General features: G+C 34.6%; 1 protein-coding gene across 2 annotated transcripts in view; it reads left to right on the top strand.

Annotated features, from left to right (window-relative positions):
* The window catches only part of ACTR3 (actin related protein 3), a 55,455-nt gene that overhangs the window by 34,384 nt on the left and 4,573 nt on the right, over window positions 1–16,498 (top strand). For both annotated transcript variants that reach the window (XM_059927631.1, XM_059927632.1), the window contains exons 7-10: window positions 2,193–2,336; window positions 4,592–4,765; window positions 14,528–14,620; window positions 14,829–14,954. In XM_059927631.1, coding sequence (XP_059783614.1) covers window positions 2,193–2,336; window positions 4,592–4,765; window positions 14,528–14,620; window positions 14,829–14,954 — 537 coding nt within the window. The remainder of the gene's footprint in view (window positions 1–2,192; window positions 2,337–4,591; window positions 4,766–14,527; window positions 14,621–14,828; window positions 14,955–16,498) is intronic.

A 16,498-nucleotide genomic window follows, 5' to 3' on the forward strand; every position in this document is an offset into this window, starting at 1 on the left:
CATCAGGCAACCTCTGTTGAAGATTACATCCTCCGAGTGACTACTTTTGGATTAGATGTCATAATTTATTCTTCTGATGTCATAATAGTAATAATTGCCCTTCTTTAAAAAAATTAAAACTTCCTCGTGATATAATTCACACACCATACACTTCACTCATTTAGAGTGTACCATTCAGTGTTTTATTGTATATTCATAAAGTGCATCCATTACCAGAGTCAATTTTAAAACATTTTTATCACTCTAAAAAGAAACCCTGTATCTTTTAGCATTCACTGTCCCCCCATAACTTTAGCCCCTGGCAACCACTAATCTACTTTCTGTCTCTGTAGATTTGCCTGTTCTGGATATTTCATATAAATAGAGTCACTCTTTTTTTCTTTTTTTTTAAACATTTGTCACCAGGTTTTTGTTTGTTTGTTTGTTTTTATTTTTGTCTGTGTTGGGTCCTCGTTGCTGTGCTCGGGCTTTCTCTAGTTGTGGTGCGTGGGCTTCCCATTGACGTGGCTTCTCTTGTTGCAGAGCACGGGCTCTAGGCGCGCGGGCTTCAGTAGTTGTGGCTCACGGGCTCTAGAGCGCAGACTCAGTAGTTGTGGCACTCTGGCTTAGTTGCTCCTCAGCATGTGGGATCTTCCCAGACCAGGGCTCAAACCCGTGTCCCCTGCATTGGCAGGTGGATTCCTAACCACTGCGCCACGAGGGAAGTCCTAGAGTCACTCTTTTGTGACTGTCCTCTTTCACATAGCCCCTTGTTTCAAGATTTATCCATGTTGTAGCATGTATAGTACTTCATTTCTTATTATTGCCAAATAATATTTCATTGTATGGATAGTCTACATTTTATTTTATTGCCATTGGGGGATATTTTAATATCTCGGAAATTAGGATGTGTCCAACATTTTGATGGCTTTTTATAATTTAGTTGGCATATTTTTCTTTCTTAGTGCTACGTATTCTTTCCCCTTTTTTTTCCAAAATGGGATAATAATAGTGACCTATGTCATAAAACTGTTTTGAGGATTAAGTAATGCATATATGTATGTTGCTTAGAGATACATAAAGATTTTTAAAATGTTCATTTATAATTCTCATTTAAACCTCAAGATCTATGCTGTAGATTATATTATCCTTTGAGGACTTCAGTTTACTCATTTATAAAATGCAAATAACTGAGTTGCTTAAGATCACCAAATCATAGGTCATGGGGCTAGGATCTGAACTTGTTCTTCCTGACCACAGTCTTTTCTTAACATCTACACAATTAAACAGTAATATTATTATCTTGAAAATTAATATTAGAGTAGGTAATTTGCAAAAAGAAGTTACCAACTTGGAAAAGAAAGAGTTTTAGTAAGAATATTAAGAATTGGGTATTCCTGTGATTTTCCTGCCTTCTTTTGAATTAATGGACTGTTTTTTATAATTTCAGTTTATCTTTTTTTATTGACTTATTAACTATGCTATATATTTCTTTGTTATTGTCATTTATTTTTTGGTGGTTTTTGCTCTAGGGCTCATAGTAAACATCTCTAATTTATTATAGTCTAACTACAAATAATATTTTACCATTTCATAAACAAGAATGTTATGTCGTTAATGAAATTTAATTTTGCTACATTATTTTTGTACTTCTGAGTTGTATTAGTAAGTTTATGAGTTCATTCTGCAGAATTAAATTATTTGGAATTTTGATGGTACATGGACTGCCTCAGGCTTGTGAAGTTGGTACCTACTTCATTAGGAAAATGATAGCCAGCTTGTGGGTTAATGATCAAATTTCTTACAATGCGCTCTAAATTTTTTGCTGAAATTATAGAAGATTTTAAACTAATATCCTATTTGAAGTCTGTTATCTAAAACCTTTAATACTTCTGAAACTCACTATTTCTTTGTTGTTGAGTCATTTCAGTCTTGGTTGTAAACTCTTATCAGTAGGAGAATAAATCTAAGCTTTGTTCATAAGTTTTGTTCATTCTTGTTCATAATATCTGTACAGTATTATAAATTTTATGCTAGGTTAACTTTGAGGAATACAGTTGAGGAATAAATACTAGAAGAATTCTCCTGGGATAAAGCAATACTTAAGGATACAAATACAGTAATCTGAGAAATTGGTCTTTAATGATTAATTTAGGTGATACTGATTTTTGAAAACCTTGAAAGTAAATTTGACACTTTTTTTTTCCATCTAGGCTGAAGGGTATGTGATTGGCAGCTGTATTAAGCACATTCCCATCGCAGGACGAGATATAACATATTTTATTCAGCAATTGCTGAGAGACCGAGAAGTAGGAATTCCTCCAGAGCAATCCTTGGAAACTGCTAAGGCAGTAAAGGTAAAAAAAAAAAAATTAAGAATATAATTCAGTTAAAAATTAAAATCACGTTTATAATAGGAACATGAAAAATTCTTAAGTCAAGAACAGTAGTTTAAAAAAAACTTTTGTTAGCCAGTTACAAACCACTACTCTTAATTACATGTGTTTTTTCTCTGTATTTCTTGTAGGAAATTTTGGGAGATTATCAACCCTTTGCTTACTCTCACCACATTTCACATTTGAGAGGACTAACATATAAGAACATTTATACCAACTGACTTCAACATACATTTCTGTGATTATTCTCTTTAGTAAAAATAAATGTAGCATGCCTTGGCGGTACTGTGGGTTCTGTTCCAGACCACTGCAATAAAGCGAATATCACAGTAAAGCGAGTCACACAAATTTTTTGGTTTCCCAGTGTGTTTAAAAGTTATATTTACACTATATTGTAGTCTATTAAGTGGCAATAGCATTATGTCTATAAAAAATGTACATACCTTAATTAAAAAATACTTTTTGCTGAAAAATGCTAACCATCATCTGATAATGCAGAGATGCCAGAAAAGTTCAGTTTGTAAAAAACACATTATTGGTGAAGCACAGTAAAACGGGGTATGCCTGTAATTAGTTCACTTCAGAGTCCTCACATCTTAATTTTTGCTGACTTCTTTATTTTTAATTCTAGCGGTTTTCTGTTACAATAAAATTTTTGATGTCATTGATTCATTTGGCTGTATAATAGAGGCAATGGTTGGCTCAAGTGATATGGCCCATAGAAGAAAAATGTGAAGGCTGTGTAAGGTATTTTAATAATTTGTATGCTACACCAGGGCTTCATGCAAAATACCAAAATATTTAACATTGCTTTTTAAATTTATCGTTTGTCAACATACCTAAAAAATTTCATTGGGTCTCACATATGTTTTGAATATGTCAAAGCAAACTTCCCAGGTAAAAATAACTCCATATATTTGACAGTCTGCATGATTATAGTGTTTTCTTTGCTTATCAAAGGATAGGAATGAAAAGGAATTTACTACTTCCTAGGTAGTAAAGGAATTTGTAAATGGTTGCCAGAAGTCACCTCAGGTAGGTGGCATCAAAATTAAATATGTAAAAAATTAATATGAACACTACTGTTTCAACATCTTTGGGAAATTTCTGGAGTTTAAAAATTAACAAAAACACCAAGGATTTGTTCTAGAGCATACTAGTGCTCAGTCTTAGTGTCTTTTAAGGATCATCATTTCCATGTAATTCCTACTTCCAAGATTTGGAGAAAGAAGACCTAATATGACATACTCAAATTATCTTCTGTTCTCCAGTATTCTTTCCCATTATGTGTGTTGATTATCAGTAATAATATTTGTACCTATCTTGGATAGAATCCTTGATGTATACAAATATGTGAAATGTGTGTTTTTCTTCAAAAAAAAAAAAAAAGAAATAGACTGGCAATCAGGAGTCCACAAATTGCAGATAGAAAGTTATAACATGTTTGAACTGCATTTTTGATGAAAACTTTTACTGAGGACGTATATCCAAATATGCAGCGATTCAGCCTTGCAGGTGATAATAGTAAAAAAGAATAGTTTATATTTTCAGTTTTTTTTCTTTTGCTCACTTAGCCCATAATCTTTTGTTCCAGATAGGTATTGAAGATCTATATATGTAAAAAAAAAAAAAAAAAAAATTTTTTTTAACTGAAGTTTAGTTGCTGTATAATATTATATAAGTTATAGGTGTACAATACAGTGATTCACAATTTTTAAAGGTTGTATTTCATTTAAAATATTGACTGTATTCCCCATGTCGTACAATATATCCTTGAAGCTTATTTTATACCTAATAACTTGTACCTCTTACTATATTAATTTGTGTGGTTATGTCAACTATTTATTCTCCAGTTCTTCGTGTATTTTATGTTTTCTTTTTTCTAAAATGTGAACTCCTTTAATTACTGAAACAGCATAAAATTTTGGATGACATTAATGAGTGCTTTCATGAAACAGCACTGAAATATTAGAAATTGGCTCTTTGGTTTACGTCTTATTCTCTTCATCTGTGAACCCTTCGCTTATGTACAGGAGATGAGCTGTTTATTTTACTACACGCACGATAACATCTGAGCATAAAAGTTTCTTCAGCTTCATTTGCTCATTTTATTTTCTGAAGACTTTTATTCATTTGATTTCAGTTTACTGAAAATATGCCATTCTGTTTTGCTTTTCCTAAAGCAAGAGGAAAAAATTACTCATTTCTTTTTCTAGGAGCGCTATAGTTATGTCTGCCCAGATTTAGTAAAAGAATTTAACAAGTATGATACAGATGGATCGAAGTGGATTAAACAGTATACTGGAATCAATGCTATCTCAAAGAAAGAATTTTCCATTGATGTTGGATATGAGAGATTCTTGGGACCTGAAATATTTTTTCATCCAGAGGTAAGTTTTTTTTTAGATGGAATTGTTTTGAAATATTCAGCAGAAAAAATCAGTCAACTATATCAGAGGACTTAATCTCAGGAACTTTCTTTTGTATACTAAAATACTATAGTGAGTCATATTTTTCAAGAAAAAAATTGCCTTTGTGTTAAAACTGGGTAAACAGTTACTATATTTCATACATTTAGAAAAATGAAACTTTTGTCTAATATTTGTGGCTTACTTGGGGTCATGGAAGGTGGGGAGCCCTTAAATTCATGGTCATTTAAATAAAATATTTTAGGAGATGTTCTAGAACTCTCTCCTCCTCCTCCCATATAAAATAACCATTATACAAAGAACCCTCAATTGACTATCATAACAAAATATTTAACTATTAGCAAAATAGTCTTCTCTCTTTATGAAGTGTTAGCCACATACAGGCTATATTAAATTAATGAAATATGTGCTTTTAATAATGAAAAATTCTTCTAGTAAGTTAGTATAAGAATTTTTTGTATTAGAATTAGTAACATTAAATGCCTTTTCTGCTTGTTCAGCAGTAAGAATAGTTTGTTTAATATTGTTTACTCAGTCAGCAAGTGGTAAGTGAATACAGTTTTCATGATCTCAGTTTAAGCATTGTGTATTTAAGATGAAGAATTATTTATCTTGCTCTTATCAAGCTGAAAGAATGAGAGATGAATATCTAAAAAATGGAATAGTTGCTTAATGAATGCATGTATCTGGTGAGGGCATGGGAAGAAAGAGCATCTAAGTCTGCTTGGGAGAATCAGGGAAACTTCTTAGAGGAGATAGCAGTTGAACTGAGAAAGGATGAATGGGTATTTCTCAGGCATGTGTGTTAGGGGAGTACATTTCTGGCAGAGAACTATATATATATATAAAAGCTGGGTAGAGGTCTGGGGCGTAAGAGAGCTAGATAATAAAGTATAAAGGAAGAGAGTGGTAGGAGATGGATCCAGATAGGTGTTAATGAGAGACTAAAATGCTATGCAAAGGAGTTTACTGGATTCTGTGCTTGTGCAGAAATGTTCAGCGTGGAAATGACACAGATTTATGTATGGTATGGGAAAGGTCACTGGTTGCACTGGGTTGGATAGATAGGAACAGAATGAATTGTGTTGGAAACAGGTGAGTTTATTGCAGTTTCCCAGATGAAAAAAAGTCAGTAGGTCAATGAGAATGAGAAAGGAGGTGAGAGAAAGAATAGAATTGACATGATTTACCGATTGCTTAGATGTGAGGGGAGTAAGAATATGAAGAATCTGTGATGCTTCCCAGGTTTGTAACTTGAGCAACTCAATGTTTTGCCATCACTGAAGTTAGGAAAACGGAAGGAGAAGATAGATAAGGTAGAAAGAGGTGAGTTTACTATGCATCTTTTAAAAAGTTTGAAAATGAACACTTGGGTTCTAAGGGTTTTGAACTGGGGCATGTGTCCTGGAGTGAGGATAGATGTCAAGTCATCACCATATATGGTGCAAAGGAAGAGACTGGCCAGGCAGAGAATGTGGAGTGGGAAGGATGGGGCCTTAGTGCACACTAACACTTTATAGACAGGCAGAGTAAGAGGAGCCTGCAGAGGATACTGAAAAATACAGAAAGGAAGGAGACAAGCCAAGGAATTGCGGTGCTGACATTGAAAGAAGTGAATGTTTCAGGGAAGGAGGAGGTTAAATAGTGCCAGTTGCTACAGTGAGGTGATAGAGGAAATTTGAGAAATACCCATGGGTTTTTAGCATCCAGATTAGTGGTGATCCTAGGGGAGCAGTTCCAATGGAATTGTGTGATAGAGGCAGTGTGTCGCATCAGTGAGAGGTAAAGCTCTGGGAATTGTCAGTGTGGGCATCGTGAGAGGCGGCTGTAAAAGAAAGCTTAGTGGCTACAGGGAACTGGTAAGAAGTCAGTTGTAAGAAGGCTGAAGTTAGTTTTATTTTTAAGAGGGGTTACTCCAGGGACAGAGGTAAGGGGTTAAGTATGGGTGCAGGAAAGTGTGGAGCTGGAAAGGGTTAGAGGAGCAGGCAGATAGCTGAAGAAGTTTATCATCATAGTTCATAGCTTTAATTATTTTTCATGAACTGGAATCAAGCTGTTGTCTTGGAGAAGGGATCAGACAGAAGGTCGAGGGCTGGGAGAGAATAGTGACTTGGAATCACTCTTGAGGAGAATTGAGAAGGTGACTGTATTACTAGTCGTGGGGCACCACTGAAATTAGATACTCAGAACTTGTAGTCATAGAATGGTGTCGTCCCCGCCCCCTGTCCCACCCCACCAGGCAGTTTTGGGAAAGGACCAAAGGGCTTTGCCAAGGCAGAGGTTAAAGTGGTGCAGTCCAGAGAAGAGAGGGAATCCGGAAGGCTGAATTACTTAGAGATAGTGAGGGATACCGGCAAGGATTGGAGGTCATGATGAATTGGCATGTAGTTGGAAATGGGGAGCAAAGGAGTGAGCACCAGAAGGGTAGGGCACTGTTGTCAGACAAGTGTACAGGAGTTTTCAGATTTTAGACAGCACGTTTTCTTTGTAGTTCTTTAAATAAAAAAGGATATGTGCGTGTGGTGTTAAAAGTCGGATAACACTGACAGTGATGTGCAGGGCGGCCACTAGCTCTTACTTAGCCATTACTCTTGGTAGTTACTTCCAGATTTCAAAATACAGTGCTTATACTGCTGTTTCTTGATATATCAATGTAAGTAGTTTATCTAGTAACCTCCTTTCAGTTGATTTTGTTTCTAGAACCTCTTTTCTCTTAGCCTGTCTATTATGTTATGTTATTGGCTGTTATGTTAAATCAATAGTATGACAGTATTTATAATATTATACCCGTGAATGTTGTTTGTTTTTGAGGCAGTAATGTAATGTGATTTTTTTTCTCTTAAAATTTAGTTTTTCCTAAATTTTTGCCTCATTTCTTCATTTGTGTCATTTTGTTTGTTCGTATATTCTTTCTTTCATTTATTCATGGACATTGTAGTTAACTACCTGGTTATACCAGGTCTGGAAAGGAACCTGGGGGTGTCACTATTCCATGTAGAGAATTTTAACAATTTCTTTCTTTATTTTCCACCTAGCATTTTTTTTTAATTGAAGTAGAGTTGATTTACAATATCGTGTTAGTTTCAAGTGTATAGCACAGTGATTCAGTTATTTATATATATATATATGTATATATATATTCTTTTTTCAGATTCTTTTCCCTTATAGGTTATTACAAAATATTGAGTAGTTCCCTGTGCTATATATAGTAGGTCCTTGTTCGTTCTCTATAATAATTTCTTTCCTTATATGGTTTCTTATACCTTCAATTTCTGGGAATTTTGAAGGTGCTACAGGGTGCTCTGGAAACACTTAGGATGTAAGGTCCCTTTTCTGTTTTCCAAACAGGGTTGGATTATTTTATTGTTTCCTTACCTCCTGTTTTCATCCTTGAGCATTTAAGTTTCCTTGTACTTTCCCTCTGTCCTTGTATTGGGGATTCCAGAGGATGCAGAGAGAGAACCATATGTAGCTGGAAATCAGGGCACATTTTCCAGTGGGGCCATGTATATGTGAGTGGCTGAAGTAGAAGTGGATTAAAGGTCACTTGAGTTAAGGAACATCAGTTGTTTTGAAGTTGAAATGTTGGAGAGAGATGTTAAAACCCTAAGTTGAGGACAGGAATTAGAGTATTATGGAAGATTCTGAACCAGAGTCTTAGATGAATAGGATCCACAAGATAGATAATAGCATGGAAGATAGGAGATACCCTGGATTTCAAAAGAAGAAGAGTTTGAGTGAAATACTCTTTACAGGTATCTTTAGCTAACATCTTGACTGTCTTAAAAACCTTGAAACATTAGATATGTAAATAAAATGTGTTTTGGTTGTGTCATATTGCTTAGAAAAGGGATAGTTGTCTGGATGAAAATATATCTTGCTGTTTAAGGTTTCATATATAATTTTTTAAATTAATTTAAGTAATCTTTATTGTTTGATAGATGAAGTTTTCTTCATTGTTTTTGAAAACTTTGAAACATCTTTTCGTCTCCATAGCTTTTATTCTCTTTGAAATTTCTTCTATGAAAAATCTGTTTTCTTTTCCCTTTTTTAAAGTTTAAAAAAAATTAGTTATGTATACGCACATTGTTTAAAAGTCCTAGTTGTTCAAATTCTAGCAAAAAGTAGGAGTGCCCTGTATATATTTCCCCAATTTTTTTCTAGAGGTATACTCTTACTAGTTGATTCTTTTGGTGATTGCATCCATAGCTGTGAATAGCTTTGGTTATATTGCAACTTCAAGTTCAGTTTTAGACATTTTTGTCAACTTCTAGCTATGGAAGAGGAGGATTGCCTTTTCTTTCCTCCCTTTGTCTCCACCACAAACAGTACCTTTTCATAATCTTTTGTCCCAATAGTTAGATTGTAATTTCAGTTAGGTAAAAATCCAGTGCTTATATGTTGGTGAACACAAATTTTATTTAGATGTGAGCCATGTAGTTTACCATGAAATATTTTCCTGTCTAGTATTTTGTTTTCCCACAGAGTCATTAATAAGTTGTCCACTTAGTTTTAAAATAATGGTCATTAATTCACTTTGCATCTGTCTTCTCAGCATACTCAGATGCATAGGGTTTTTTCATCAGTTTAATTTTCCAGAGCATCTGATATGTCCCAATCTGAACTTGTTTCCTTCTGCACCTGATAGAGAGTTCACCATCATTCTGGGGATTCCCTTTGCCTCTCTCTTGTGTTAGAGTTAGATCCCTCTTTCCTCTGTCCTGTGTCTTTCCCTTTCTTACTGTCCACTTCTTTATTTTGGTGGAGATCATCTGCCAATAGAGTTCCTGATAAAAAGGGTACATGGGAAATGAAAACTTTAAGACCTTGCATGTCTGAAAATGTATTCATTTTATCTTCACACTTGTTTGGTAGTTTGGGTGTAGAATTCTAGATTGGAAATTATTTTCCTTCAGCATTTTGAAGCTACTGCTTGATTGCTTTCCATTATAACTTGAAGTGAAAAACTGCTCTGATTTCTAAACCTTGTATAGGACCTTTTTTTTTCCTCTCCAGATAGATACTTGTAGATCTTCGCTTTGTTCCTTAGCGTTCTGCTGTGCTATTTTTCTCTTCTAGTTGCTCTTTGTGCTTTTGTTCTGATCTCTAGATGATTTCTCCGACTTTGCTTTCTGAACCCTCTATTGAATTTTTTATTTCTGGTAACATACTTAATTTTCAAGAACTTCCCCTACCTCTGCTTTTGATACTCCTTTTTTATGCTACCGTGTACTTGTTTCATGGTTGCATATCTTTTGGCTCTCTGAGGATACTAGTCAGAGGTTGTTTTTTTTTTTTAAGTTTTCTTCTTTCTGCTTTCTTCCAAGTTGCCTTTCTCTTTGTTTTGATTCCTATATTTTACATGCTTGAGACTCTAGGGGATCACTTATTTAGGAGGGGGACACTCAGCCTGTTGGAAATCTAAGCTTTGTGAGTGGGACTTGTTGACTATGGCTTTTTCTTTGGAGGATAGCCCTATGTGTGTTTCTTCAGATCATTTCAGGTAATCCAGTTGCCAGAGAAGACTCCTGCCTAGAGAGTAAAGGTTGGCAGCCAAATTGAGGAAGAGGGTTGGTATTTATGTGTTAGCAGTAGGCTGCATGAATACCTTCACTTAAAATCCTGCTGCTTTCATTCCTTTCAGTTGTGTGTAAAGAGTCCTGGCACTCTGCTTTATTCCCTTTAGAGAATAGGTTAGCCAGTTTTCTCCTTGGATGATGAGGAGGCATTTGATAGACTTCTTTGGAGGGGATCTGGAGCTTTAACTGCTCCTCAGAGAGACTTTCTGCCAGTCTTCCTCCCTGCCCTCCTTCTAACTTAATTTCAGCGCTGACAGGTACAGCTAGTTCTTTGGGGGATTTGTGATACAGCTTGATTCGTGGCTTTTCCTACTGATGACTTATTAAGTGCTTTAGGGGGAGTGCATGGTCTTATCCATCTGCTTTTCAGATTCTGTTTTACCAAATTTTGTTGCTGTTTCTTCCTGTTCTGTTCTCTCCATACTTTGGGGATTATGCCTTAAAAAATTCTCTTTATTGGTGCTTTTAATAGAGAAAGAGCAAGATTAGATATGTGTGTGTTCAGTTCACCACGTTTTCCAAGAATAGACCTGTTTTTTGTATCGTTTGAACTGTCACTTCCCAAGTTAATTTTAAGATTCTTCTGTAATTTTAGATATTTCTGTCATTTGAAGGATTTGCTCAGTTTTTTTGTTTTGTTTTGTTTTGGTTAGATGAAAGTGTGGGCATTTGAGCTTGATTGAACACTGAAGATAAAATGTGTGAAAGAATAAGGGGATATTTATTATTGAACTGCTAAATTTATCATAAATAGTAGAAAGAACTTTTTTAGAAGGAATGGGTTTAGCACTTCATTTTTTTTTTTAAAGGAAGATTTTTTTCACAAACCTCTTTGGGCTGCTGTGCTTTAGTTGGGTACCTTCCCTATAAATTTTTCAGAAGAGAAAAAAGATATGTCTTCCTTGAGAGCTACTTGCAGTAATCCTAAGACCTGATCAAGGAGCAGTTAGGCAAGACTAATCCTTTTGCTGAAAGTGAAAGAAAAGGCCTACAGATATTAATAGGCACCCTAGGTTGAGCCTATTAGTAGTAAAGTAGCGAATAAATCTCCAACACTTTATTGTTAATTTATTGTTAATTTTTTCTTTTTTCCTAAATTTTTTAAAGAAATATTCATTGCTTGCTTCTTTACTGTATATTATTCTACTCGTTCTCACCTGGGGTTCTGCAGCACAGTAGTCCGTGAGCTTTTTCAAAACATACTTTCAAATCAGACTCCATTTCTTTCTAAATGAGAATTTCTGTGGGTAGATCCCAGGGTATGTGAATACTTAAAGGTTTATAAATATTTTCTTTTGCATATTCCTGATTAAAAATTACTGTGAGAAGGGCACACAGGTACATAGCACAGGAATGAATGACCCTATCCCTACCTTCTGCTTGCTCATGGTATAGCAGACAAACTGTCTTGAAGGTAGAAAAATAATTCCAGGAAGGTTAATCTCGTGTGTGTGTGTGTGTGTGTGTGTGTGTGTGTGTGTGTGTGTGTATTACTGTTTTAGGTAAGTACTGAAGAAATGGCTAACAAAGAACCAGCAGAGAATTTGGAGGTGTCCTGTCAGCAAGTTGATAAGATAACATTTTCGGGATTCCACTTCTGCTGCTCATTCCCTGCCTGTAACCTGAGCTTGTCTATGAATGGCACAGGAAGGCAGCCAAGTTGAGCTGTATTCTCCCCTTGTTCCACAGAGTTCCATACAGACCACCTCGGACAGATGAAACATTCTCTAGTCTGTAGGTTGGGTTCTTGAGACTCAGTAGGAGCCACATTTTTATACCCCCTGTATATCCCGGTTAGAGTTTCTTACACTCATCAGCATGTTTCAGAAAATTAGATTTTGGCTGCCAGTTTCTTTTCTCTTACTGTGGTAGTAGAGGTCAGTAGAACCTTTGTTAGTGGTATTTTACTTTATGTAAATTAAAATATTTTCTGTCATTATGCTTCATTACTCAGGTAACATTAAATCTCTCCATTGTGTGCCCACCCTCTAAATAACTTAAAACTAATTTTAAAAATTGTGAAAAATCGACACATGCCTGATAATTATCAGTCAAGTTATGGAATCAGTTTAATGAACAAAGGAATGTTGTCTCTCCCATTAGGACAACCTAATTCTAAAAATGAGAGGCCAAGAGAGGTTGTTGGCAGCTCATTTTCTAGAAAATATTTTAAATTGTATTCATTTTAATAAAGTATACCTATTTATTTTTGACAAATTAGAGCTAGATTCTGACCTTTTATTTTAATCTAGGAAAAATCCCTTCTAGCATTTCCTTTCCAATTTTAATGACATGGCAACTTACACATATTTTTGAAAAATTTTGGTAAAATGAGATCTTTGTTTCAGAATACAAGTTTAATTCTGAGATCCAGCATTTGAAAACTTCTTTATGTTTCTCTTTTTTGTGGTTCCTCTCAGGAAATATATGGCCTGATTTAGGAGGGCTATAGGCATGCATATAAAAATAAATGATGGGTAAAAAGGAAGCTTTCCCTAATATTGTTTCTCCTTGTGTCAGACCTCTTTGTTATATATAAAAATTAAATTTTAAATTATTTATTATCTTTAACCTCATTCCATTTCTGTAATAGTTTAAATTGTCAAACAACTTTCCATCTCAAGCCTACCCATCTAGCCAGTCTGTTAAAAAAATATTCTGAAAAGTGTATTGTATAACGCACATGTACTTAACCACCCCAAATAAACACATAACTAATATTTTAACATTTTTCATACATTTTTTTAATGAAATTAACTACAGAAAGAATACCTTCCTCAGACCCTTTCCTTTCTCTACTTCCTTTTCATCCTTTCTTCCTCCTGAGGTAATCACAGTCATGAATTTAGTGTGTTTCCAGTCTATGTTTTTAAATGTACATGTATCCATAAAAAATATATATTTAAAAAAATTTGCATATATGGAATCATTCAAGTTTAAAAAAACGAGTGTCACTATTTGGAAATTGTTTATTTTGACTATGAGTATATCATCCTGTGAATACTACAGTTCATTCTTGTTATTCACAGTAGATGTTATATAAAGTTGCTGTAAACACTGAATTGGTGAATGCTGAGCCACTGCTCCTAAGGGAAATGCGGAGTTAGGTTCCTGTGAGGCTCAGGCTACAACATTTTTGTCACTGAAACACGTAACCTTGTTTTATGTGTGTTTCTGTTTAAAGACACATTTTAAAATAGATATTATTGATTTATTAACATTGAGCTCAGGGTCAACAGCACTGTAATTCGTGCCTAAATGAAACTTATCTAACACTGTATTTTCTCCATAAGGCACATCACGGCCTTCTTGTGCTTTAGGAGCAGCAGACAGTACTTCACACTATCCTTGGGGGTCATTTTAAACAGCAAAATCACCGACAAAAATGGGAAAACTGTGGCACTAAGAGATCATGAAAAGGACACTTATTTGTAGTATAAAAGCTGAAACAAGAAGGCAGAGCGTTGCCTTGTTCCACCTGAGCTGTGAATGTGAATGTCAGTCAGCTCCAATTTTCACAGCTCTGCACATGCGCATGTCCATGTGAAAGCACCGCAGATACTGATTTCAGGGTTACAGGTAACTTTAGTAAGTAGGCAAATTTGCAGATAACCAAATCCATGAATAATGAGGATTGACGGCACAGCATTTTATTTATTTCATACCCTGCTGGTGGACTTCTGGGTTGTTTTTACTCTTAGAAGCAAAGCTGCTATAATTTTATGCCTTTATGTAATAGCACATGTGTGGGAGTTTCTTTGGGGTTTGTTATAAGAAGTGGAGTTAGTAGTGGTACATTTTAAATTTTATTAGATGTTGCCAAATTGTTCTCCAAAGTGTTTATATCAATGTATATTCTCATCAGCATTGTAAAGTGTTGCACAGATTTTTGCCAGCTCATAGTATATGTTTGGCTTTACATTTTTGCTGTTCTGGTGGTTATGAAATGGTATATATGATCATTATTTTAATTTGATTTCTTCTGAACTCTCTGATTTCAGTGTCTTTAATTTGAATCAGAGACCAGAATTTATGGTTTTTAGAAGTCCTTTTATTTTTGAACTGAAAACTTTCTTAATTTTTCATTGTGATATTTAAGTCAGTAGTGGTCTAATCTCTGTCATACGTCCAATTTACTTTTCAGTTTGCTAATCCAGACTTTACTCAGCCTATCTCAGAAGTTGTAGATGAAGTAATTCAGAATTGTCCTATTGACGTCAGACGTCCTCTCTACAAGGTCAGTATTTACAGCAAAATTGTTATTCTAGGTCATACTTTTTAAAAAACTTCTTTGTTTTCTCTCTGTTGGTGAATGTAAATTTAAAAACACCTGTCTTCAAAGGGGTATAATAGGATTTTCGTACCATTTCTTGTATCTTTAAACGTTTTCTTCTTTCTCTTACATAAAAGTTGTATTTATTTATTTATTTTGTCCACTAATACAGAATATTGTCCTCTCTGGAGGTTCAACCATGTTCAGGGACTTCGGACGTCGCTTGCAAAGAGATTTGAAAAGAACCGTAGATGCCAGGCTGAAATTAAGTGAGGAATTGAGTGGTGGTAGATTGAAGGTTGGTTTTCTCAGTTATTGGTGGGAAGGTTGAGGGTGCCTTGATTATTATATTGGGAATGCAAAATGTCTGTCAACTTTCTTTTATTTAGAAAGGTAAGAGGAACCTGAGGTATTCTGATGGAACGTGGTTAATTTTATAGATTCATATCCATGATATTCTCGGTCATTCCATTCCTCTAGGATATTACCTACATTTCTGGAAAATATTCTTGGTTATAGCCATGAGAGAGATTTTTTTTGATATCTGTCTCAAACAGATAATTTATATATAGTAGATTCCTTGCATATTCCAGCGATAATATTCTTTATGGGTCCACAAAATTTTAAATACTTTTTACAGCAGGACAGCAAAGCAGAGTTGAGAGAGAAAGGCTGTTGTGTGGTCAAGCCTGCTTTCACAGACTCTAGCCTCTAGCCTCTCCCATAGCAGCCTCATAGTGTGAAATCAAATTGGTGGTTCAGCAAAACAACCTTTCTATTACGTGTCCTGTAATTTTGGGCTTGCTGGCAAAAAGTCAGAATTAGCCTTAAATTCTCAGATGACTGCTTTATGTATTTATAAGACAAATTTTCAGTAAATTTTGTTCCATTTTCGTTAAATGTGGGATACTGAAGCAAAACATTGATTCAGAGGATATGTTGCTAAGTAAAACACATTTTATTCAACTTGGAAAACTACCAAGAATGAGGGCTCCATCTGAGACTACCACAGTCATTCAAAATTACTTACAAGTAAACTACAGCACTCTTGTATTGCTGCTTGTTGAGAAATTGCATGACAGCTGACTGTTTTCAGCCCCTAAATTTTGATTATCTTAAACTTATCCCTTGGAGTACAGTAAAAAGTAGTTGTTTAGTTTGTAATGACTCATTACAGATACATGAAATGAAAAAAGAAATGCTGTTTTTGAAAACAATATTTCAGTAAAGTAAAAATGTTTAAAATATTTTTAAGCTTCTTGTATATTTCTAAATAAGAAATGAGAGATTTTTTTCCCTCAGTGATGTCAGCACTATGCTGACATATCTAATTATACAGGAAAAACCTGTATACTAGAGTACTCCGCCTCCTTCCCTTTTATTTTACTCAGTAGTCATTTTTATAGATCTTCATAACATCTTTATGTATTTGTATTTAAATCTGGCTTTATTTCTTGTCAATCCAATTTTAAATGGCAGCCAAACAGCTTTTTTTTTAAACAAAAAAAGCCAGATCTTTTTATGACATGTAAGTTTAAAAATTTTTTATTTTGACATAATTTCATGCTTTAAAAAACTTGGCAAAATCTAGTAAAAGATTCCTATATGTTGTTCTCCTAGGTTCCCCAAATTTTAGCATTTTATTTTAGTTTTATTCTGTTTTTATAAATATATGTCTGTATGCAAATACACACATACACCTTTTTCTGAACTATTTGAGAATGAGTTGCAGATATGGTGGCCCATTACCCCTAAATATTCTAGTGTATATTTCCTAAAAATAGACCATTACAGTTATCAACAAAATTAACCTTGATACACAATATTTTATCTAGTTGTAGA

Source organism: Balaenoptera ricei, chromosome 7, assembly GCF_028023285.1.
Source record: "Balaenoptera ricei isolate mBalRic1 chromosome 7, mBalRic1.hap2, whole genome shotgun sequence".
NCBI classification, from domain to species: Eukaryota; Metazoa; Chordata; class Mammalia; order Artiodactyla; family Balaenopteridae; genus Balaenoptera; species Balaenoptera ricei.